A 25,698-nucleotide genomic window follows, 5' to 3' on the forward strand; every position below is an offset into this window, starting at 1 on the left:
ATATGATATGATATGATAAGAATTATGATGTGCATGAAAAAACAAGAACCATGATATGTATGACATGATACTTTACTTTATATGGCTTGTACCAAGGGTGGGCTCCATAAGTGCCCCGGGGTCGATGGACTAAGAAACGGGCCTCGTTAAGGATGGGCTCCTAAGTGCCCCTAGGTCGATGGACTAAGAAACGGGCCTAGTATGTATGCCTTGTAGGGTTCAAGACTTGCTACCTTGGACCTACATAGGACGCGCGCATTTATGTATGTGGTACAAGCCGGGGCCCCAATCATGTTATGATTATGTTTAAGTATGTAAGTAATAAGTTTTCAAAGGACATGTTGCATATACTATTGCATGAATCATATTTTTGAAAGTCATCTCGCATAACACTTTATGATTATGTTACGATATACCATGATGCTTATGACATATCATGATAAAATCATAAGGTGCATTCTAACATAACATGACCATGATCATAACCTATCATAACATAATCATAAAGTTCATCCTAACATAACATGTCATAATCATAAGCATCATGGTATATCGTAACATAATCATAAAGTGTTATGCGAGATGACTTTCAAAAACATGATTCATGCAATAGTATATGCAACATGTCCTTTGAAAACTTATTACTTACATACTTAAACATAATCATAACATGATTGGGGCCCCGGCTTGTACCACATACATAAATGCGCGCGTCCTATGTAGGTCCAAGGTAGTAAGTCTTGAACCCTACAAGACATACATACTAGGCCCGTTTCTTAGTCCATCGACCTAGGGACACTTAGGAGTCCATCCCTGACGAGGCCCGTTTCTTAGTCCATCGACCCCGGGGCGCTTATGGAGCTCACCCTTGGTACAAGCCATATAAAGTAAAGTATCATGTCATACATATCATGGTTCTTGTTCTTTCATGCACATCATAATTTTTATCATATCATATCATATAGAATTTGGGCACACAGCTCATCATAATGGTATGTAAAATTTGGGCACACAGCACATACATGCATAGTTTGGGCACACAGCTCATCATAAATAGTATGCATAATTTGGGCACACAGCTCATCATAAATATCATGTATAAATTGGGCACACGGCTCATCATAAATAGCATGCATAACTTGGGCACATAGCACAGCATAAGGGTTACCATCATACATAGATCGTAAGTGTACATAATTTAAACATAAAAGCATAGCAAGCTCTTACCACATCATAAAACATTGCATGTGAGATACATGGGAAACATATTTAGATTTCTAACCCTAATGTCATATAGTGGCCGAAACATATAGTTGAGATTTAGGTAAGAAAACCACATACAAGCATGTGAACCCTAAACCAATATCATATCATATACCATAAGGAAACATCATGAGCATGTTTAGGTAGGGTTCTAGGTTTCCTAAGCTTATATACTCATCCTGGCCGAAACTTAACAAGCATTACATTGGGTTAAAAATTATCATTCGAGCATGTGAACCCTAAACCAAATCCGTAGCAAATATTACAAGGAACATCATGAGCATAATTAGGTTAGGTTCTAAGTTTCCTAAGCCCTTAAACATGTTGTGGCCGAGACTTATAAGGCTTGAATCTAGGGTTCAAGTGTCATAAAAGCATGAGAACCCTAAACAAATTTCATAGCAATTATTTCAAGGAACAACATGAGCATAATTAGGTTAGGTTCTAAGTTTCCTAAACCCTTAAACATGATTGTGGCCGAAACTTGTAGGGCTTAAATCTAGGGTTCAAGTGTCATAAAAGCATGAGAACCTTAAACAAATTTCATAGCAATTATTTCAAAGAACATCATGAGCATAATTAGGTTAGGTTCTAAGTTTCCTAAGCTCTTAAACATGATTGTGGCCGAAACTTGTAAGGCTTGAATCTAGGGTTCAAGTGTCATAAAAGCATGAGAACCCTAAACAAATTTCATAGCAATTATTTCAAGGAACAACATAAGCATAATTAGGTTAGATTCTAAGTTTCCTAAGCCCTTAAACATGATTGTGGCCGAAACTTGTAAGGCTTGAATTTAGGGTTCAAGTGTCATAAAAGCATGAGAACCCTAAACAAATTTCATAGCAATTATTTTAAGGAACAACATAAGCATAATTAGGTTAGATTCTAAGTTTCCTAAGCCCTTTACTATGTACCATAATTACATACAAGATGTAAAAAATCTTCGTCATTTGGAACTTTACTATGACCTTCAAATTCATCATAGATTGGTTCTTTAGAGCTTCCACTATCAACAAGTTCATATTGTTGTTGTTGTTTATACTTTAATACTTTTTTGCCATCAAGTTCCTCTTTCATTGCACGATAAACTTCTTGAGAAACTTTTGGACAATTAGAAACATTCAGATATCCACCAGCAAGATATTGTTTTAAGCATGTGACTCTACCGTCGTGTCGAATCATATCGCAATGCAAACATTGCCAATGGAATCGATTTTCTAATCGACGTGTCTCCAAGTTGGATCATGAGATTGTTGTTTTAGTGTCATTACTTATGCATTATAAAAAATTAAGAATAATAACAACATCAAGAATATCTTTGTCATTGAAAACTTACAAACTAAGTATATAAAAAGCAATTTACTGAAAGCAATCTTCCATAACACATTTTTATAAAGTAAACTTAAAACAATCTCCTTGGAATATTAATTCAATTTTCTCAATTTAGAATAATCATAAGTGCACAAGATTATAAATATTTTATTAGGAATCTTAAACTTGACAGCATATTTTTATCAAAATTTCTAAAATAAAGTACAGATAAATTTCCTAGGCAGATCAAGTAGAGACATTCTAAGACAAAAATAGATCTTTCATATGTTTTGGAAGCAAGAATTCTAAAAGTGAAAAAAAATAAATAAATAGCTTAATATTCATGGATCCAAATTTTAAATTTATTCTAGGACAAGAAAAATATTATATATAATAAGTATATAAATTAATAAAAAATGATACTTTATATATAATAATTATATAAATTAATTAATTATTTATATATTAAATTATTAATTTAAATAATCTATATTTAAAATGGTAAAAAAAATCAGAATATCAATTAAATAGTAAAACAATAATAAAAAATTAAAAAATTATCATAATATAAATCTGATTTATTAAAAAAAATATAGAATTTTTAAATAAAATTTAAAATAGTAAAAATTATTTTCAGAATATTAATTAATAAAAGTTTTTAATTTTAAATATATTTTTGGGATAATTTAATTAGGATTTATGAAAGCCTCTATGAAATATCACACCTAAGTTGTGAAATATTTGAATTAATTAAATCATTGGTTTAATTTTCGATGAATAGAAATGTCTCGCGGACGCGATGTCGGAGGCGTCCCACGACGATTCTGGCAATACTTGCAATGCCACGCCTCCGACCCACCGTAACTTTCGCACCTTGGCTTTTGCGAAGAGGGATCGAAGGCGCCTCTAGGACACTTGGTCCCACGATGCCTCCAACAGCGCCGGAGGAGTTCTGCGACATATCCGACGCCTCCGATAAGGCTCTGTCTCCTCCGGTACGCCGCCTCTACTCGTTTAGGTCAAATTGAAATCATACCCATCTCGAGAGTGGTCGTCGCCTCGTTGTTGCCTCACTGTCACTTCGCTGCTACCTCCCCACTACTGATGATCGCTCGTTGTCGTTGCCACCTACATTTATAGCGTTTTTTTATTAATCGATCGATAGAAAGAATTGAATTGATTCCTTCTGTCACGATTCTTTCCGTCCCGCGACACGCAATTCCTTCTGTCACGCGATACAACTCCATCTGTCGCGTGACACACACGATGTTGCACGAAATTATCCGGCATCCTGTGCTGGTTTCGCTCTAGCAGCAGAACGGTAAAAACCATCTGTGTCGGGCAACACAGAACGGTATTTTAATTGTTGGTTGTAGGTAATGCATGTCAAAACAAAATTTTAAGAGTTGATGTTGATTTTATAGTGGATGCTATGACACCAATAAAGTTCTGGGAAAAAAAAATAAACTATACATGGATTGTGTGTGAGTTTTTATTAGAACTTTGTGAAATCATTTTCTTAATTAATAAAATTGTCAAAAGAAGTGTTCTTTATGTCATTAAAAACAGATATAGGTTACAAGTTCTTTTGGCATGGTGTGCCAAGTGTAAAAATGTGCATCCTAAAAGCAACAACTGATATGCATACCAGAATAAGTAAGCTGCTATTTGAGGAACAAGAGATTTTGGGAATCAGAAGTTCCCTATTCGACCATCTTTCAATTACACCAATGTATATAGGATGGCCTCCAGCTTTGTCCAAACCACATGAAACAAAAACTTGGGCTCTATCGTGCACCTGCCAGCAAATTTACAGTGTATAAATGTCTTCATTTTGCAGTGATAAGTTTGGAATTTTATAATGGAAAAAAATTTATAGATTAGAATGAAAAATGCAGTATAAAGAAGCTAAATGGGACCTAGAAATTTTGAGTTTTCAACCTTCAGAATTTTTAGGATGCTACTTCTTTTCCTTGGAGGTAATTTAGACGCATACAACATAAATCCAAACATCTGAAGACAAGAATAAAATATTAGAATTAAGAAGGTATATGACTCAAAGTAGTTGAAAACTAGAGCAAATGGACGAACCAAAATATGCAACGACATTTTAGGTGGACCATACCTGGCCAACTGTCTCCATCGTCATAGGATGTTCACTTTTGACTACCATGGTTGAATCATATATGTCATTGAGAACCTCATTAAAAGAGGCAATCTTATGGAGATCAACTAAGCCATATCCTAATTTTTTATTATCAGGAGGGGCACGAGGCAGAACTACTCCACTGTACTTCTGAATAACTCTCCTTATTGCTGCAATGACACAACATTGAACCTAAAACTTCATATATCCATGGAATGTGATTCTAATACTTGGAAAAGGGAACACTCATAAATAAGAAAATCTCATAATAGTGGAACAAGTACTTATTCATCAGAAACAATATACCAAAGTCAAGTGAAATTGTAGACCTTGGAAAAAGGGCTGCCTTCTTTTTACACAAGCACACTACAGTACATTGTCAGGCAGATATAGAAAATATGTACAGTTATACCTGCTACCAACTAACTTATTCCTTCATTTCTTTTCAAAATATTGTTAGAGGTGACAACTAGCATACTTAGTAAGGGTCTTAGAATTTTGTTGATGGCCTTGGGTTCAAATCTTGCCTTCATCTCTCGACTTTGACCCTTTCTCTAGGAACAAAAGCATAAGCAAGTTTATTTTCCAGTTCTTATAAAATGGACTAGGATTGAACAAAAATTAGAAGAGAGAGCCGACCTTGGACAATATAGGTAAAAGAATATAGAATATGGACAGTCTAGATTAGAAGATGCAGGTTATGGAGAACTACCCTTACAATAAAGGCCCTATTTCTATAACTAAAACCCTAAGTCTGACAGGTCAAAATGGAGCCATTTCATAGAGTACTTAATACTGAGTCCCATCTTCTTCAACGCTTAAGTTACACACATCGAGGAGCACAATGTTCACCAGATAGACCGCAAAAGTTAACTGGAAGATAAACTAAAAGTCCTAATACATGATAAATGTGATTCCAATTGTTAATCGAGGCAACATCAAAGAAACAATAACCAATTGATTATATAAACAGGACATGCCTTCATATTTTGGATTGCCCACGTCACCGGACTCCTTGATTGGAGCATCCTAAATTACCAAAAAAAAAAAACATAAAAAAGTCAAACTGAATATAAGTACACTTGCAATTTCCAGTTGGCATACATAATCGTAGGACGTAAGATCTGCCTTATAATCAGATTCATTCTGACCAGTGTTTGCACCACTGTAAAATCCAAAATTAGTTCCACCATGAGCCATCTGAAAAATTGAGATAGTCAATCTTATTAGAGTGCGAGAGAGCTAGTTTAGCTGATCCAGAAATTTCGGCAAACATACATAGAGTACAACAGAACCATTCCTAGATAAAATCTTTTCTAAAGCAGCAGCAGTATAATTGGCATCGGTTTCTGCAATCTTCTCTCCCCAGTGGGTGAGCCATCCTGTATAGAATTCCCTGCAAAAAAAGCTCCCAACAACAGAATAATATTGAGGTAAAACAGGTAAGCAACTGAACATATACTAACGCTGAGAGAGGAGGTGATTTTCCAGGGGCATTATATTCCTTTTGCAACTGAAATATAGGCCATGGATTCTCACCAGTTGAAAAGTCGACCGCTGCACATAACCAAGAAAATCATATTAACATGCACAAAATGTATTAAGTATTTGTTATAGTATGTAAACTTATTGTATCTTTCATTAATGCACACACACACACACGTAGACATTGCCACTGGAGACAGCAAGGCAAAATTATAAAAAATATATAAAGCAAACTAATTATCAAGCTCATGCTTAGACCAACACTATTGAAGGCTAAAAGAAGAAAGGAATGTTATCACTAACAAAAGCTGCTACAAACTGATGATGCATAATAGGTTTAAAGAAAAAGATATAAATATGCATTATCCTCTCATCCAAAGAACCCCATATAATCAATCATCTTAATTGAAATCACTTTTGCTGGCAGGTTTTTTTTCAGCTTGCTTAGTCACATTTCTATGCAGATGAACATCCTTAAGACAAACTTACTCCATTATTCAAGTTCTATGGTTGGCATGTTGAAAATATAATATTCTGGACTGTGGACTTTATGGGCTTCCAAGAAAAAACGACATAATTTGGTCGAAACTAAGCCAAGAACCTTTTGCAGCTCAAAAGTGACAAGTTATAAGGTACACAACCTACACTTAAAGCACAGAAAAAATTATAATTAGTGTGCTTGGTTGGGATGACCCAGTTTGTTCTAAGGTAATCCATTTCCGTCCATAAGAACAACCATGTAGTCAGTTCTAGAAAATTTTCCTTTTCATTAGCCTATCAACTTTAATAAAATAGGAAAATTTCAGGAATTTTTCTACCATTTCTTTAGTCAATGAGGAAAGAAAAGAGCAAGATTATAATTACATGGCTTGCTCCAACTCCCAGAATCACACATGGACCTGGCTATGCGCCAACGATTTCTCAAAGACAACCACTGTATAGGTTGACAAATTTCAAAGGAAGAGAAGACTTTATCTTGAAATTTATCACATTCAAATATCTCAGTCACAAGAAATTTAACCCCAATCAGCTCACATATCCTTGAATAGGATTTCCAACAAGCTCTTTCTTATTTTGTTTTATCTTATTTTATTCTTATTTAGTCTTCTCTAAAGAATCCTAGAAACAGCCTCTTGCAAAAAACAGGTAAGGCTGCGTACAATGAATCCTTCCCCGGGACCCCGAATGGCAAGAGCTCTCTGTACACCGGCTGCCCTTTTTTAGTCTTCTCTAAAGAATAATCAAGATAGATAACATATTCCATCACAAGAATAAAAGATGGTTCCACATAAAATAATAAAATAAAATTCCCATAGAAACAGCAATGTCACTATCAGACCAACCTATTAGTATGATCTTATTGCAGACTGAGTCTCCAAAAGAGATCAAAGTTAGACAATGTGATTGTGAATAAAAGTTTCCATTAAGAGAAAAGAGTTTGGTGGAGAGAGAAGGCATGTGTCCTTTTATTCTGAACTTCACCTGAAAAAACACCTTTCTCAGGGATTGTTCCATTATCTAGAGTGTCTCTAGAACCGCCATCTGTAGTATACCTACAAGAAAATTCAGATGTAAAATTGTTATAGTTGTCTGAAGTATCACCATAAATAGCCTTTAGCTGGTATTATAGTGGCATAAAAACCAAAATAGATGAAATATTTGGATATTTGGTATAACTAAGGGGTACAGCTGATAAAAAAAATTTGAAATTTAATCTAAACAACCAGTCGACAAGGTGACCTGTCATGTGCTGTGTTGTCCTTCAAGTTGTTCATTTGGCATGTTTCTAGCATCTGTGGGTTGTGATTCTTGAGAAATATGATTTAGCAAGTTACTACAATGCCCTATTGGCCTTTAGCAGGAGAAAATAAATTGATTTTTTTGGGTAATGCCTTGTAAATTTCGGTGGGAGATCACAAATTAGATCTTATGTTGGAGCATTCCTTTAGGTTGTTTTGAGTACATACTTGTCTATTATATATAAAACGAGTTACATAACTAAATATTCGTACTTTGAGAGATGGACCAGCTTCTTTGCTTCAGCGGAAATAAGGAGGGAAGCTCCAATTCGGCCAAAATGGCATCAATTTGACCACGGGGAATTGGAAATGAGGGATTACTTTCCTAGACATTCCTCATAAACTTATTTTCCCCCTCATACTTCTAATATAGAAAACATGGCCATAAAGTTGCATCGTGTCATATGTGTTAGATGACGCTGAGTATTTTAGAACACTGAATCCTAGTAGAGAATGGATAAACTTGAGACATCACTGTGTTTGACACATTACATTTGTAGTTTGACATAAAATTCTCTTATTTCCATTGATAGGATATCCTCCTTATATATAAAGATAAATCCCTTAAAATTAAGAATGTGATAAATATGAGCTAATTATAATCCATCTAGGAAATAGATTACAAAATAGGGATAAAATAACAAGTTTCCTAGTTTGAATTTCAACACTCCCCCTCAAGCTAGGCAATAAATGCTCTCCAAAACCATATTCAAGCTCAGTTCGATGATGTTGGAACAGTGTCTTTGTCAAAATGTCAACTGCATGGAGCCCGAGAGCTCACCAAACCCTAGGTGATTGAGTGTGACCGATGACCTTAGCCCGGGAGCTCATCAACCCTACGTGATTATGTTTATGACTGTATATGTTCATGCTCATGATTATGTTTACTTCCATGCTTAACTTATTTGCATGTTGATGTTTATGCTCGTATGCTTATGTACATGCTCATGATTAAGTCTATTCTTATGTGTATATTTATGTCATGCAAGTATGTTTATTTCTGTGCTTACGTATATGCTCATAATTAAATCTATCCTTGTGTTTGTGTTTATGCCATGCAAACATGCTTACGCCTATGCTTATGTACCTGCTCATGATCAAGTCTACTCTTATGCTTAGCTTATCTACATGCTTATGTTTATTCTCTCATGCTTATGTCGATGTCTATACTTATGTTCATGGTATGCTAATAGGAAAGTCCTAAGTAACCTAGCATGCATTTCCCTTGGTACACTAGATTATAGGCACTAACTACTGCATAACACAGTTTTGAATATGCTGAGTCTCTCGCTTCACAGATTTAAACTTTTTTTCAAATAATGGGACGAATGAGACAGGGGGTGTTGACCTGTAAGCCAGCTCGGGACAATGGTTGTACAACCCCAAGACCATCCAGTTTAGTTCCCGTATTAATTAGGTGTTTTCTTTGAAGAATAAATTCCGATCTGTATGACTAGTACCAAAGGTCATTAATAATTTATGTTTTAAGAGCTATCTATGTATCTTAGTTGAATTGAGAACCATTATGAAAGTATGTATGTGTGTGTATATATATATATATATATATATATATATATATATATATATATATATATATATATTAATGAAAAAAAATTAGGGACGTCACAAGTGACCTTATCCTTACGGCTATTGGGTCATCGGTAGGTGTTATGCAAAGGTTGGCAGATTGGTTTAAGCATAATGAAGGTGTGGCCAGGGTTTATGACTTCTTTAGGCATCCCAGTCCTAAGAAGTCCAAGGTGCGGACAATGTGGAAGACCTACATCCAGCCCAACCATGCAATTACGCTTTAGATGTTGGCTCAGAGGTGACTGCTCGCCAGAGATAGACTTAACTATTTAGAGGATCGTTGTTGTGCCTTTTGTAGGCGAGAGATGGAGACGCAAGAGTACTGGTTCTTTGGGTGTCCTCTTGTTGCAGTCTTATGATAGAGGATCCGAGAGTGGCTACAAATGGAGCAAGAGAAGTCTACCTATCAACGGATGCTGTGAGTCTTCAGATATTTCTTTTGAGGAGGTCGTCTCTTGACTTAAGCTAGACACCTTGCGATGTCTACTTTGATACATTTTGTATGGAGAGAGAAGAATAGTTGTATCTTTGATGAGGGACAGTTGGAGAGTGAGAGGATCTTTAGAAATTTACAAATCCATGTTTACAGATCATTAGGAGTGTTGTCTGATATGATATTACATCAAACATAAAGTGCAGCTGTAGTGTTCAAAATTCGAACTTATTTAATTAAGAATATTTATTGGATTAAATTGTAATTCAGATTTCTTTAATTAAGAGGATTTATTGGATTAATTATAATTTAATTAGATTTTGAATTTATTTTATTAAGGATATCTATTGGTTTAATTGTAATTAATTAGAATTCATATTAAGAATTTATTAATTTAAATAAATGGATTTAGTTAAGACTTAATTATGAATTTATTTATCAATTATATTAAGGAGATAGTAGAATACGGATATGTATAAAATTTATAAAGACTTGAATTTTATTATAGGTTATTCATCTAACTAATATGGAAATAAAATAAGATATATAAAGTGTAATTACAAAGAATAAATAAAATTAAATAGGTAGAACTATATATGGAATTAGATAAACCATGGAACTTAGTTTCTATTAAAACTTGATATTTAGTTTTATAAAAAAAACAAAGTGAATGATAAGTCACGAATTTTTTTTATATGTAGATAGATATGGAAATTTTATAATCATGGAAATATGTTTTTATTTAAACTTGATGTTAAGTTTTATGAAAATAAAATAAATAACTTAGCAAATTTTTATATGTTGCGAATTTTTAAAGATAGATATGGAAATAGAAATTTTAGACCAAGTCCTAAGTCCCCTCTCTATTTAAACCTTACCTTCAAAAGCCCTCTCTTGGTGTTGATTGTCACCAGCCCTAGGGAGATCTCCTCACCCTTTTATTTCTCCATCGGTGCTAGGATTTTCAAGGAAGACAAGAAGTGGGTGGCTAAGTACTTAAGGCATGTTCTCAACCATGTTATTGTTTTAGTTTAGCTTCTATAACCTTGTATGGGTTCGGATTTTAAAGCTTGTAAGTTCGGTTTGTTTTCATGCTAATGATATTATGTTTTGACCTTTATAAATTGTGCATGTTCTCAACCATGTTATTGTTTTAGTTTAGCTAAAGCTTGTATGGGTTCGGATTTTAAAGCTTGTAAGTTCGGTTTGTTTTCATGCTAATGATATTATGTTTGACCTTTATAAATTGTGCATGTTCTCAATCATGTTATTGTTTTAGTTTAGCTTCTATAACCTTGTATGGGTTCGGATTTTAAAGCTTGTAAGTTCGGTTTGTTTTCATGCTAATGATATTATGTTTTGACCTTTATAAATTGTGCATGTTCTCAACCATGTTATTGATTTAGTTTAGCTTCTATAACCTTGTATGGGTTCGGATTTTAAAGCTTGTAAGTTCGGTTTGTTTTCATGCTAATGATATTATGTTTTGACCTTTATAAATTATGCATGTTCTCAACCATGTTATTGTTTTAGTTTAGTTTCTATGTCTTGTGTAGTTTCGGATTTTATAGCTTGTAAGGTTAACTTGTTTTCCTTGCTATGATACAATGTTTCGGACCATATGAATTGTGCATGTTCCCTACCTTGTTAATGTTTTAGTTAGCTTCTATAATTTGTGTATTTCGCATAACATGGTTGATGTTATTGTTTGTTGTTTTAACATTCATAAAGTTTCTTCATTTTTTTTATGCATATAATGATCATAAAAATTAGAGAACTCATGGTTATTGGATGAAGAATATTTAGATGAATTAAATATGAAATTAAAGTCATTTAATTGATGGTAAAAATGTTAGGTTCCCTCATGCTTCATAAAATCGGAACATTGGTTGTTGTTTTAACATTCATGAAGTTTCTTTATACTTTTGAAGCTTATAATGACCTTAAAAAAATTAGAGAACTCATGGTTATTGTATGGAGAACATTTAGGTGAATTAAATCCGAATTTAATGTCATGTAATTGTTGGTGAACACGTTAGGTTCCTTCATGCTTCATAAAATCGGAACAAATTGCTTGTTGTTTTAACATTCATGAAGTTTCTTCATACTTTTGAAGCTTATAATGACCTTAAAAATTAGCTTATAATGACCTTAAAAATTAGAGAACTCATGGTTATTGTATGGAGAACATTTAGGTGAATTAAATCCGAATTTAATGTCATGTAATTGCTGGTGAACACGTTAGGTTCCTTCATACATCATGAAATCGGAACATTGGTTGTTGTTTTAACATTTCATATAGTTTCTTCATTCTTTTGATGCATATAATCACTCCTAAAATTGTAGAACTCATGGTTACTATATGGAGAACATTTACGTGAATTAAATCTGAATTTAATGTCATTTAATCACTGGTGAACATGTTAGGATTCTTCCCGCTTCATTAAATTGGATCCTTATTTGTAGTTTTAACTTTTTATGTAGTTTCTTCATTTTATTGATGCATACAATGACCCTTAGAATTATGGAACTCATGGTTACTATATAGAGAACATTTTAGGATATTTTATCAAAATTTAGGGTCCCTTAAATACTGTGAAAATATGTGGGGATCTTCATATTCCATGTATTAAGGTCATAGAATGATCTTGTTGACATGCTAATTGTTTAATATCACATGTTATAGCTTAAATTTCATGATAAATGTTAGGAAATCAGTAACCTTAACAACTCATCCTAGTGATAATGATAATGATAAAAATCGAATACGGATACCGTGAGGGAAAAGATCCCAGAGGGATCCCGTTTACGGGACAAGGCCCAGAGGGAGCCCAATATCGGATAAGTTGACTGTGACAAAATGATTATAATAATGATTTATGGGAATACTGTGAGGGAGATGGCCCCAAAGGGACCCCGTTTACGGGCCAAAGCCCCAGAGGGAGTCCAACATCAGATTTCCATAGGCCACGGCCCAATGACAAAAGGGTTGCTAGAGACCCCGCAAACAATAGGCCAAGACATAGTAACGAAAAAGTGGTTGTTGATGTCCCGTCGCCTGGTACCATGATTTTACAGCTGAAATTGATCAATCGACCATATGATAATAGCTAGTCAATGTCAACGATCCAAACTTGCCTTAAAAAGATTTTATGATATGCTTATGTTCATGTTATGCTATGTATATGTTGAGGTTCATGATATGCTATGTTTATGTTCATGTATGCTATAAATATGTTAAGTTCGTGATATGTTATATTTATATTCACGCTATGCCATGTACATGATTGGGTTCATGTTCAGGTTCATGTTATGCCTACGTTCATGATTACGCTTATGTTTATGTTCATGTTTCTGTTTAGGATTATGTTTATGTTATGTTTATGCTTATGTCTATGGACATGCTTGTGATCAAGTCTTTCATTATGCTTAGTTCATCCACCATGCCTACCTTTATGTTGTCACGCTTATGTCACTGCCTATGTTTATGATCATAGTATGTAAGTAGGGAGATCCTAAGTTACCTTGGATGTGGTTTCCCTTAGTACACTAGATTATAGACGCTAACTAATGCATAACACTGTTTTGAACATGCTGAGTGTCTCGATTCACAGTTTATAACTTTTTTTTTCAAACAATGAGACGAACGAGACAAGAGGCATTGACCAGTGAGCCGGCTCAGAACAGAGGTAGTATAACCCGAAGACCATCCATTCTAAATTCCGCATTTAGTTATGTTTTCTTTCGAATCGTCTATGTAATTTTATTTGAAGTAAGGAACCATTATGGAAGTATGAGTAAGTGACGTCCGCAGATTATGTATTATATATATGTAAAAAAAACGAGGGGCATTTCAGCAGCTAGTTACCGAGTATTGTATTTTGGATTTGCATTGATATAGACATTTTACTTATAAAAAAAAGGTCAATCTAAGTTAGCAACAATAGATAGTAATACTCTGATGATATTTAGTTTTGCAACTGGTGCAAAAGTTTCTTAATAGTCAATCTCATAGGACTGGGTGTAACCTTTTCCCACCTATCAAGCCTTGTATCAATTTATGTAAACCTGACTACAGTTCGAAACCGACGGTTCGATGATTCGGAACCACCAGTTCGACAATTCCTGATAGGTTGATCTTTAATTTTAACCATCCAAGACGGTTACGATTCACGATTCAAAATAGTCAGTTCATGGTTCAGTTCACGGTTCGTCATAGTTCACAACAATTCAAGATTATTATATAAAAAATTTAAAATTTATTTAAAAAAGGATTTGCACTTATTTAAGCTACCTATGTATCCCCTTGAGGTATAGGGAAATCAAAGTCCATGTAGTTCTTTTACATTTTTACCCTTTTACATTAGGAAGTGGTGTTACTCACTTCAATTTCCCGTTCCCGTTGTATTCGTTCCTTCGGTATTAAAATCTACGACTTGACCATCAGAAAGTTACATCCTTGGATTCTTTTCTCGGCTGTGATCCAATCGTTGAGTAATGCTTGAGCTTCCAATGAGTCAATTGTCGTTTATCTAATATGTTGTCACAGGCACTGAACGTCTGCTCCACAACAATTGACACTGGACAACGAAGAAAAAGATTCATTATTAATATGTTCATTTAAAACTAATACTATACTAAAAAAAAATTCTAAAATTAAATAAACAATGGGATAATAAACACCAAAAAGTTATTCAATTACATCGTTAAATACTTTTAAAATTTAACAAATATTACTGCAAATATTCTATTGTTGTAAAAATAAATATATATTAGTATTAATATTTTGTGCAAAAAATAAACATAATAATTCTTTATATTGAAATAAATATTGTAATAACTAATATGTTGAATTCTAACGTGTTGGTACATCACATGGAAACTTTTTAGGTTTCATCCCATTAGTTTTACAAAACTGACCACATTATTTCATTATAGATGGATGTGACCATAAATAAGAAATTGCAGTTCTAATTGGTTTAATATAATTTTATAAAATTTTTAATTCATCTTGAACACATAAATTTAAAACATGGCATACACAATGAATATGAAAAATAAACCACCAATAACAGGTTGAGAAACAAATTTTAGCTCTTTTATACAAGCGGTATTGGAACTAGCACTATCTAATAATATTAAAAATATTTTATGAGTTAATTATTATTCTTCAAAAATTAAACATAATAATTGTGTGACAGTATGCGATTTATTAAAAACTCTATAAGCTAACAATCTTTTTCGGAGGTTCCAAGAATTACCGATCCAATGGCAAGTCACACTCATTTACGAATATTCGTATTTGCCAATGATTACTCCAAATATCGGAACATAAAGAAACTTTATTATTTAATTTACTAAATTTATCAATTAAATTCTTTTTTTCTTATTTTACTAATTTTTTAATTGTACGAGTAAGTGTAGTCCTAGGAACACATTTAGCATATGGATTAAGAGATTTTTTACAAAAAAAATTTCAAATGCATATTTAAATCCAAAACTAAAAGAAAGATGTTCTATGAAAACAAATTTAGCTAATGATTCTCCTAATTTATTATCAGAATATAAAAATAAATCGGAATCAATACTACCGCTAGTTAAAGAAAATCTAGATACTGTCGCTGGCTTGGAATTTGTAGGAAGCATTGAAGTTTTACATTTTGCACGTAATTCTCCCGACGGAAGAGTGACCTTCTCAAAATACTTAGTGAAAATAGAAGATTTTAGAGGAGAAATTTTCAAACCTTAGAAGTAATTGCATCAGTACTTGTGTTTTGAGTGTCGAAATCGGAAGGTGATATGTCTATCATCAATGGATTGAATGTTGGGGTCCTCATGCGGATTCGTTATTTCCTTCCCCCTCCGAGATAGAGATGATGAATCTCCACGGCCTCCTTCCTAGTTGAAAATTGGAAACGAAAATGTGTAGAAATAGAAATTTAAAGTCAAAAATGTGTAAAGAATGCGAAATTAAAAATGAGAGAAAAGATTATGTGTGTGAAAATGATGAAATGAACTCAGTTTGGATAGTAACGAACATTAAATCATAGTCATTGATTAAAAAACGGTCAAATGATCTTAACCATTGAAATAAATACCCAAAAAATCATCCCCACCCCCTCAACAGCTAGGAACCGCTGGTTCCAACTGCCACAACAAAAAAAAAAATCTGACTGGCTGAACCAGCGGTCCGCCAATTTTGGGGGCTTGGAACCAGAATTGGCCCGGGGTTGGTTCCAGTTCGGCCAGGCAACCCGAGTCAACGGGCAACAAGCCCGTTGACCCGAGCTGGTTCCGACTTGGGGTCAAGTCTATATTTATGCTTCTATTTGGGTTCTGCTTGACTAAAAAAAATTCACTTACATCCCATAATTATTTTTCCTTGAGGTAGCTTAGATAGTGTCCAAGTCCCATTCTTTTCCAGAGTTGTGTATTCCACTAGGATTGTCTTGCGCCATTAAGAAACTTTTAGAGCTTCATATATAAAACTGGAAATACTAATCTTGTCAAGTGATGTTACAAATATTTGGTACCCTGGAGATAAACGTGACTAGGATATATAGTTGTGCATTGGATGACGAGCACAAGATCTACTACCTTTTCTATGTGCAATAGACTAATCCAATGTTGGATCTGTTTGTGGAATTGGTTCCATTAGATCCTGCTGCTTTTCCAGTTTAACTTAGCCTCGAGTTGACTCATGAAACGAATGAATTTCATGCAAAGACACAAGATGTTTTCTCCTCACATAGACTTTCATTGTGTGGAAGGTGATGTGTTCTTTTGCAACTCCGAGATAAATGGCACATGTGATTGTAATGATGATGGAGAGAAAGGAGTTAATTAAGGGTTGAGTGATGATGATGGAAAGATTAAGGAAGGATTCGGTTCTAGAAGGGATTCACAATCCTAATGCTGCAATTCAATTTTGTTCTCTGATGAATTGTGGTATTCGAGTAGAATGGAATGTGTTCAAAGAAGGTGGCATCCATAGAGTGATAAAATTTATGGGTGATAGAAGAGAAGCACTTATAATCCTTTTTGTTGGCTAAATTTCCCAAGAAAATGCACTTGAGTGTGCATGAATCAAACTTTCCTTGATATTGAGAGTGGATGTGGACAAATGCAATACATCTAAAGAGTTTAAGAGGAATGTTGGAGACAAGTCTGAGTGTAAAATACAAGTTTTTTAAAACTTGAAATGGAGTGCTAAAGTTAAGAACCATGGAAGGGAGATGATTAATAAGATAGGTAGCTATTAGGACTGCTTCCCCAAAAAATTTGGTTGGAGTGTGAGCTTGGAAGAGTAAGGAGCGAGCTACCTCAAGTATATGATGATTTTTTAGTTCAGCTATACTATTTTGTTGAGGTGTATCAACACATGAATTTTATTGGACCATGCGATTGGATTGGAGATAGGAGCTAAGGCTAGAATGAAAGAAGTCTTTGGCATTATCTGTTTTGAGAATTTGTATGTCAGCCTGAAATGGGTCTTGATCATGACATAAAAATTCTGAAAGATTTGTGTGGTTCAGATTTTTCTTTCATAAGAAAGTCCAACACAACCTTGTGTGATTATCAACAAAAAGTAAGAATCGTCTAGAGCCAGTAGGACTTGGACTTTTAAATGATCCTCAAATGTCCCCATGAATAAGAAAGAAAGGTTATGCTAGTTGATATTGACGAGGTGCATAAGTGTGTTGAGTATGTTTAGCATACTGACATACATCACACTGAAAGAAATCAAGACATTTATTAATAAATAATAAAGGGAAAAGATGTTTCAAGTATATGAAATTTAGATGTCCTAATCGATAGTGTCACATCATAATTTCACTTTCATTATTGGATAGATTACTAGACCTAAAACTATGGATTGGCTGATAGTTGAGCTCAGCAAACTAGCTAGATGTAGGAGAGGCTTCAAGAAGGTAAAGTCATGCACGACGTTTAGCACTGTCAATCATCTTCCCAGTGCTCAAGTCCTTAAAAACACAACAATAATCAAAGAACTTAGTTTCACAATTAAGGTCTCAGTTGAGCCTACCAACCGACACAAGATTACAAGCAAGTCTAGGCACATAATTAAGATTAATATCGCTAGAAATTTTAACTGCTCCCACACCGACCACTTTGGTGCCAATGTCATTTGTTATACGCATCATTAGATGTTTGTCGCATAATATCAATGTTGAGAATAACATTTTGTCACTTGTTATATGTTCAGATGCTCATGAATCGATGATCCAAGAGGAGGACTTGCTTGTGTGCATTGCCATAGGATTGCTCGTCAATGAGTTAGAATTTGAACTCTTAAACGTATTGTTAACTTTTGGAGCATATCCAGCTACTCTATGGAGAAAGGAGAACTCGCAGATTTTGAATTTCACATGATGTGCCTTTGCCTCTCAGCTAGGAAGCTTCCAATCGACTGGCTTTCCAAGGAGTTGCCCACATTTTTCTTTGAGATGGTCCGGCTTTCGACAGTGATCACACCAAGGCCTGTTCTTTCGTGGCATGCATTTCGAGGCTCATCAGTGTTGTGGTTTGTGGACCGACTTTGAACTACTAATGCATTGAAATTAGCATAGGAGTCCTTGCCTAGATTTGGGACCTTTGAGATGTAGAACTGTCCCATCATTATTCGATTGCGACTCTCCTCTCGACGCACTTCTACAAATGCTTCCCTAAGGCTAGGTAGCGGATTGGTGTTGAGAATTTTGCCCCGCACTTCGTCGAGCGACTTGTCGAGCCCACTTAGAACTTGAAGACATGTTTTTTCTCCACAATCTTACGATAGCAATTCTTGTCCTCTATGCACTTCCATTCAGGAGCCTCGAACATGTCTAGTTGTTGTCAATATTGATTAAGTTTGCTGTAGTAAGTTGTCACGGTGGACTCCCTTGTTGGAGACTTTGCAGAGTGCTCTCCACGTGAAATAACTCTATAATGTTGTCACAGCTTCAGTAGGTTTCCAGTACAGCCTCCCAAATATCGTTGGCAGAGGTACATACAACAACAACAACAACAACAACGACCAAGTCTTTTCCCACTAGGTGGGGTCGGCTGTATGAATCCTTTTACGTCATTGAGCTCTATCTCCTATTATATCATCATCTATATTTAAATAAATTTTATCTTGTTTTATTGTTGCTAACCAAGTCTTTTTTGGTCTTCCTCTTCCTCGTTTGATATGCATGTTTATCATAGTTTCACATCGCCTAACTGGAGAATTTATTGGTCGTCTAAGTACATGTCCGTACCATCTTAAACGTGTCTCTCGAAGTTTGTCCTTAATAGATGCATCTCCGACTTTCTCTCTAATGCTCTCATTCCTTATTTTGTCCATCTTCGTATGTCCACACATCCACCTTAACATCCTCATCTCTGCAACTCTTATCTTATGCTCATGTGCTCGAGTCATAGCCCAACATTCAGCTCCATATAACATAGCAGGTCTAACCGTGGTTTTATAGAACTTACCTTTAAGTTTAAGAGGTACTTTACGATCACATAAAACACCCGACGCTCCCCTTCATTTCACCCATCCTGCTTGTATTCTATGTAAGACGTCTCTCTCAATCCCTCCATCATTTTGTAAAAATGATCCTAAATATTTAAATCTCTCGGTTCCGGGCAACTCGTCCTCTCCTATCTTAACAATTGTTTCATTACTTCTAATATTGCTAAATTTAAATTCCATATATTCTGTCTTTAATCTACTAAACTTAAAACCTTTCCCTTCTAGTGTTTCCCTCCAAGATTCTAGCTTAGCATTTACTCCTTCACGTGTCTCATCTACCAAAATAATATCATCTGCAAACAACATGCACCACGGTACTGTGTCTTGAATGTGCGCAGTGAGTTCGTCCATAATTAGTGTAAAAAGATAGGGACTTAGGGCTGATCCTTGATGTAACCCTATCTTTATTGGAAATGCTTCAGTTACTCCGCCTGAAGTCTTTACTCTGGTCGTTACATCCTCGTACATATCCTTAATTAGTTCAATATGTGTTACGCTAACACCTCTCTTTTCTAAAATTCTTCATATAATTTCTCTTGGGACTCTATCATAAGCTTTTTCTAAGTTAATGAATATCATGTGTAGATCTTGTTTTTGCTCCCGATATTTTTCAATTAATTGTCTAAGGAGATGTATAGCTTCTATTGTCGACCTTCCAAATTGATTTTCTGTCACTGTGGTCTCCTTCCTTAATCTTTTTTCTATTACTTTTTCCCAAAGTTTCATAGTATGACTCATTAGTTTAATACCCCTATAGTTTGCACAATTTTGTATGTCTCCCTTGTTCTTATATAAGGGAACTAGAGTACTTATCCTCCATTGATCAGGTATTCTTTTCGTTTTCAATATCATGTTAAATAATTTTGTAAGTCATTCAATACCTTGTTTCCCTAAGCACTTCCATACTTCTATCGGAATATCATCTGGTCCAACGGTTTTTCCATTGTGCATCTCATTTAAAGTTTGTTTTACTTCTGAGGTTTGAATTCTATGACAAAAATTAAAATTTCTATGCTCATTTGACCTAATTAAATTACCTAAGTTAAATTGTTCACCTAAACCTTCATTAAAAAGTTGATGAAAATACCTCTTCCAGCGCTCTTTTATTTCTCCATCATTTACTAATACCCTATTACATTCATCTTTAATACATTTTATTTGGCTAAGATCTCTTGTTTTCCTTTCTCTCACTTTAGTTATTCTATAAATATCTCTTTCCCCTTCTTTTGTATCCAATTTTTGATATAACCGTTCAAAAGTTTCATTTTTTTGCTTTACTCACTCACTACTTTCGTTGGCAGAGGTATATGGCAAAAAAAATTCACCAATCTCCTCCATCATAGAGTTGATCAGCCACAACATCACCAAGTTATTCTCAGCCCTCCAAATGCGATGCTCCAGAGCTTTAGGATTTGGTTCTGGAATAAAGTCAGTTAGATAGTCATATTTACCCCTTCCACTCACGAACATCATCATGGATTGGAACTATTGAAGATAATTGTGGCCATTGAATTTGTGAGTGGTAATGAAAAGGAGACTGCCTTATGGAGAAGGCATGACGTGGGACATGCCGAGGAAGTTCCTGCCATGTCTTGTACTGAAAAATCAAAGTCAACCATGATCTTGTCGCACCTGGAAATCAGCTGCTCTCTGTTTGTTGTCAATGACGTCGGAATGGAGGTTAGTAATCGTGCGGCTTTGTCTTGTGGCCAGAGGAAGAACCAACTGCTAGGGTTCCTACTCTGATACCATGTAATTTGATAGAAAATTCTCTTATTTCCATTGACAGGATATCCTCCTCATATACAAAGATAAAATCCCTTAAAAATTAGGGATGTGATAAGTATGAGCTAATTACAATCCATCAAGGAAATAGATTACAAAATAAATCCCTACAAAATAGGGATAAAATAACAAGTTGGCTAGCTTGAATTTCGACAACATTCAAACATACTTGATATTTGCCTTTTCTTATACTTCGTTTTCATATTTAAGGCTCTTCTAGAAGTATTTTTATGCCTTTGTACTTTCCTTCAAGTCATCTTGAGGTGAGTGGAGTTCAAGATTTGAATACATTTTTGGATTTTTGTTAGTTTGTTGAGCATTTATTATTTGCATTTTGGTTTTAGTGGGTGTTAGAATAAGTAAAGGGGTATTTTTGTCTTTTGGTGTATATCTTCTTTTCTATATAAAGGCCTAACTCGTGGTTCTCAAGACACGAGATTTTAGATTTTGCTTTGAACATGGTATCAGAGCCAAAACCCTAATTTCTTTCCCTAGCTTTTCCCTTTTCTCCCCGTGCGACGTCCGTCTCCACAGGACCGCCGCGACGCCATCCCTCTCATCGCGATCTCCTGCTGCAATCTCCTGGCGTCGGTGTGTGCCGGCTCTGCTTTCTTCTCACTGGTTCGGAAATCTCTCCTCTCCTCGCCATCTCCTGTCGCGAGCACTAGCAGAAGGCGCCGCGAGCTATAGCAGAGGTCGCCTCCCTCTCGCGCACCACCCACTGCTCGTAGCCGCCGAGCCATAGCAGAGGGTGCGCTCCCTCTCTCGCCTGTGAAGCACGTCGCGCCACCCTCTTCGACAACAGAAGCTAGCCGCCGAGCCATAGCAGAGGTCGCGCTCCCTCTCTCGCCTGTGAAGCACGTCGCGCCACCCTCTTCGACAACAGAAGCTTGCCACCTCTCCCATGAGCTAAGGCTTCTCCTCTCGCGCCGCCTTTCCCTGCCCTAGATGCAGCCGGCGTCATCGCATCCTTCTTTCTCTTACACAGGAGAGTAGGGTTGTTATTCCGCATATCAGCAGTTGCCTCTCTTCCCTCTTGCGACGCCGAGCTTCCTTTCTCCAAGCAGCCGCTATTTTTCTTCTGCCCTGTCACCAGCAGCCCACAAGCTCTATTCATGGCTACGTCCAGCGCACCAAAACCAGATACCTCAATCTTTACCAACCATATTACTGCACCTCTTTCCTCCGAGCAGTTGGACGGTAAAAATTATATTTCCTGGGCATCTCACATTGAACTTTGGCTTGTTGGACAGGGTTATGAGACACATCTCACTCAAACTGAAGAAGATATTCAAGTCGCCGATCTTCCTCTGTGAAAGAAAGTTGATGCTCAGTTGTGTTGTATTATCCGAGCCACCATCCATCCATCTCTTAGAAATGTCTTCCGTACTCACAAAACCTGCAAAGCTGTTTGGACACAGGCTCAACAACTCTTTACAAACACCTCTCGGCGCCTCTATCAAGTTTGTGAAGATCTCATGACCATCCTCAGCACCCATCAGATTAAGGATTCAATGTCAACTTATCTGGGTTCAGTCTCTAGCCTTCTTTGTGACTTTAATGAACTGCTCCCACCTGCGGCCAATCCTGTTGAAGAGCTTGAAAATCGGAAGAAACTTTTTTATGTCTTTGGCTTTATATGGTCTGCCCACAGAATATTCTCATGTCCGTGATCAGATCCTGGGCAGCCCCACAGAAGCTACCATGGACAATACCTGGGCGACTCTTCTTCGTGTCCCGGCCAAAGTTTTGACGATGCCTTCTTCTGTTCCTGTCGACTCGTCAGCTTTGGTCTCTCGACACAAAGGACCTCCACCTCGCAAGGGTGGCAAAGGACGTCCTTGGTGTGATCATTGTCACCGACCGGGACACTCGATTGATAAGTGCTGGAGTCTACATGGTCGTCCTCCTCGTGCTGCTCAGATTGTTCAGAGTTTTGTTACTCCTTCAGCTTCCACTTCACAGTTAACACCTGATTCGACTTCAACACCTTCCTAAACTGACTTTCTGAAATGGTTTGAGGATCGACAGGCTTCGGGTTCCACTGCTACCATTGCAGACGCTGGTACTTCCTTTGCTGGCATATCTCGTTCTTCGGGTCCTTGGGTTCTTGATTCTGGGGCCACCGATCATATCACTGGTAATAAATCCCTTTTTTCCTCTCTCACTACTTCTGGTAATTTGCCAATGGTCACCATGGCCAATGGTCACCATGGCCAATGGTTCCCAAACTCAATCCCAGGGTATTGGTATTGTTCATCCTTCTTCATCTCTTTCAATTCATAATGTTCTTTATGTTCCCGGATCTCCCTTTAATTTGTTGTCAATAAGTCAACTTACTCGATCTCTTGATTGTGTCATTTCTTTTACTAACACGTCTGTTTCCTTACAGGACCGGAGTACGGGGAGGATGATTGGCTTCGGATGTGAATCTCATGGCCTATATCGGCTTCAACAAGCCTCTTTTGTTGGTTCGGCGGCGGCATCTCCACTTCTTATTCATGCTCAGTTAGGACATCCAGGTCTTAATAAGTTGAAACAGTTACATCCTAGTCTTTCTCACTTAGAGTCCTTATCTTGTGAGTCGTGTCAATTAGGTAAGCATGTTCGTTGTTCTTTTTCTCCTCGTATTGAGAATCGGGCTATGTCTCCTTTTGCTTTGGTTCATTCTGATGTTTGGGGTCCGAGTCGTGTTTCTTCTACAATGGGGTCAAGATATTTTGTTACTTTTATAGACGATTTTTCCCGTTGTACATGGTTATATCTAATGAAGGATCGTTCAGAATTGTTTTCTATTTTTGAATCTTTTTTCCTTGAAATAAAAACTCAATTTGGTACTTCCCTTCGAACTTTACAAAGTGATAATGCACGCGAGTATTTGTCTACTCAGTTTCGTACCTTCTTAACATCTCATGGTGTGTTGCATCGCACGTCTTACCCTCATACCCCTCAACAGAATGGGGTTGCAGAACGCAAGAATCGTCATCTCCTTGAAACCGCTCGGACTCTTCTTCTCCATTCTCATGTCCCTCATCAGTTTTGGGGTGATGCCGTACTTACTGCGTGTTATCTCATTAATCGCATGCCTTCTTCCACTCTCCAGGGTAAAATACCTCATCAAGTACTTTATCCACATCAGTCCCTTCATCCTCTACCACCTCGGGTCTTTGGTTCTATATGTTTTGCTCATGCTCTTGATCCCGGTATTAATAAACTCTCTCCCCGGTCTTATAAGTGTGTCTTCCTTGGGTACCCACGGTCTCAGAAAGGGTACAAGTGTTATTCCACTACTCTTCGTCGGTACTTCATCTCTACTGATGTCACATTCTTTGAGTCGGTTTCTTTTTTTGGTCCTTCCGCTCCACAGGCCAAGGTTTCTCCCTCTCCACCTGCACCAGTGACTATCTTTTATCCTCCGGAGGTGCCTCTATCATCTCCAGCCTCGTCTCCTCCTTTGCAGGTTTATCAGCGTCGTCCTCGTTCTGCTTTGCCGCCGACCAACACTGACACTGTTGTGGGCACATCTTTGGAGCCGAGTCCTTCGCCGTTTCCTCCGGTCCCATCTCCTGACTCTGATGTCCCTATTGCACTTCGAAAGGGTATGCGTTCCACTCGTAATTCTTCTCCTCACTATGTTTCTTTAAGCTATCATCGTCTTTCCCCATCCTATTATTATTGTCTGTCTTCCTTGTCGTCTGTTTCTCTTCCAAAGACTGCAAGTGATGCCTTTGCCCATCCAGGATGGAAACAGGCTATGCTTGATGAAATGAGTGCCTTACAGAGCAGTAGGACTTGGGACCTCGTTCCTCTACCTCCTGGAAAGTCAGTGGTTGGTTGTCGATGGGTGTTTACGGTGAAAGTTGGTGTAGACGGCACGATTGATCGGCTTAAGGCTCGTCTTGTCGCTAAAGGCTATACTCAGATATTTGGATTGGATTATGGAGACACATTTTCTCCTATTGCCAAGATGTCTTCTGTGCGTCTTTTTCTGTCTATTGCTGCAATTCGTCATTGGCCCCTTCATCAGTTGGACATCAAAAATGCATTCTTAGACCTGCTCGAGGAAGTCTACATGGAGCAACCTCCGTGTTTTGTTGCTTGTATGTCGCTTGCGGAAATCTTTATATGGTCTCAAGCAATCACCCAGCATGGTTCAGTAGATTTAGTACCGTAATTCAACAGTTTGGCATGACTCGAAGCGAGGCTGATCATTCTGTTTTTTATCGTCACTCATCTACTGGTTGCATCTATGTAGTGGTTTATGTTGATGATATTGTCATCACAGGTAATGATCATCTTGGGATTTCACAAGTAAAACAACATCTCTTCAAACATTTCCAGACAAAAGATCTCGGCAAACTCA

The 25,698-nt window shown here is 36.5% G+C and overlaps 1 protein-coding gene across 1 annotated transcript in view; it reads right to left on the reverse strand.

Moving 5' to 3' along the window:
- The window catches only part of LOC122028922 (beta-galactosidase 8-like), a 48,729-nt gene that overhangs the window by 15,399 nt on the left and 7,632 nt on the right, over positions 1-25,698 (reverse strand). The window contains exons 7-14 of the mRNA XM_042587898.1: positions 7,688-7,758; positions 6,187-6,277; positions 5,999-6,116; positions 5,825-5,920; positions 5,701-5,749; positions 4,700-4,890; positions 4,516-4,587; positions 4,223-4,372 (exon numbers count right to left, since the gene is read on the reverse strand). Of these exons, the coding sequence (XP_042443832.1) occupies positions 4,223-4,372; positions 4,516-4,587; positions 4,700-4,890; positions 5,701-5,749; positions 5,825-5,920; positions 5,999-6,116; positions 6,187-6,277; positions 7,688-7,758 (838 nt within the window). The remainder of the gene's footprint in view (positions 1-4,222; positions 4,373-4,515; positions 4,588-4,699; positions 4,891-5,700; positions 5,750-5,824; positions 5,921-5,998; positions 6,117-6,186; positions 6,278-7,687; positions 7,759-25,698) is intronic.

Source organism: Zingiber officinale, chromosome 1A (genome assembly GCF_018446385.1).
Source record: "Zingiber officinale cultivar Zhangliang chromosome 1A, Zo_v1.1, whole genome shotgun sequence".
Lineage (NCBI taxonomy): Eukaryota > Viridiplantae > Streptophyta > Magnoliopsida > Zingiberales > Zingiberaceae > Zingiber > Zingiber officinale.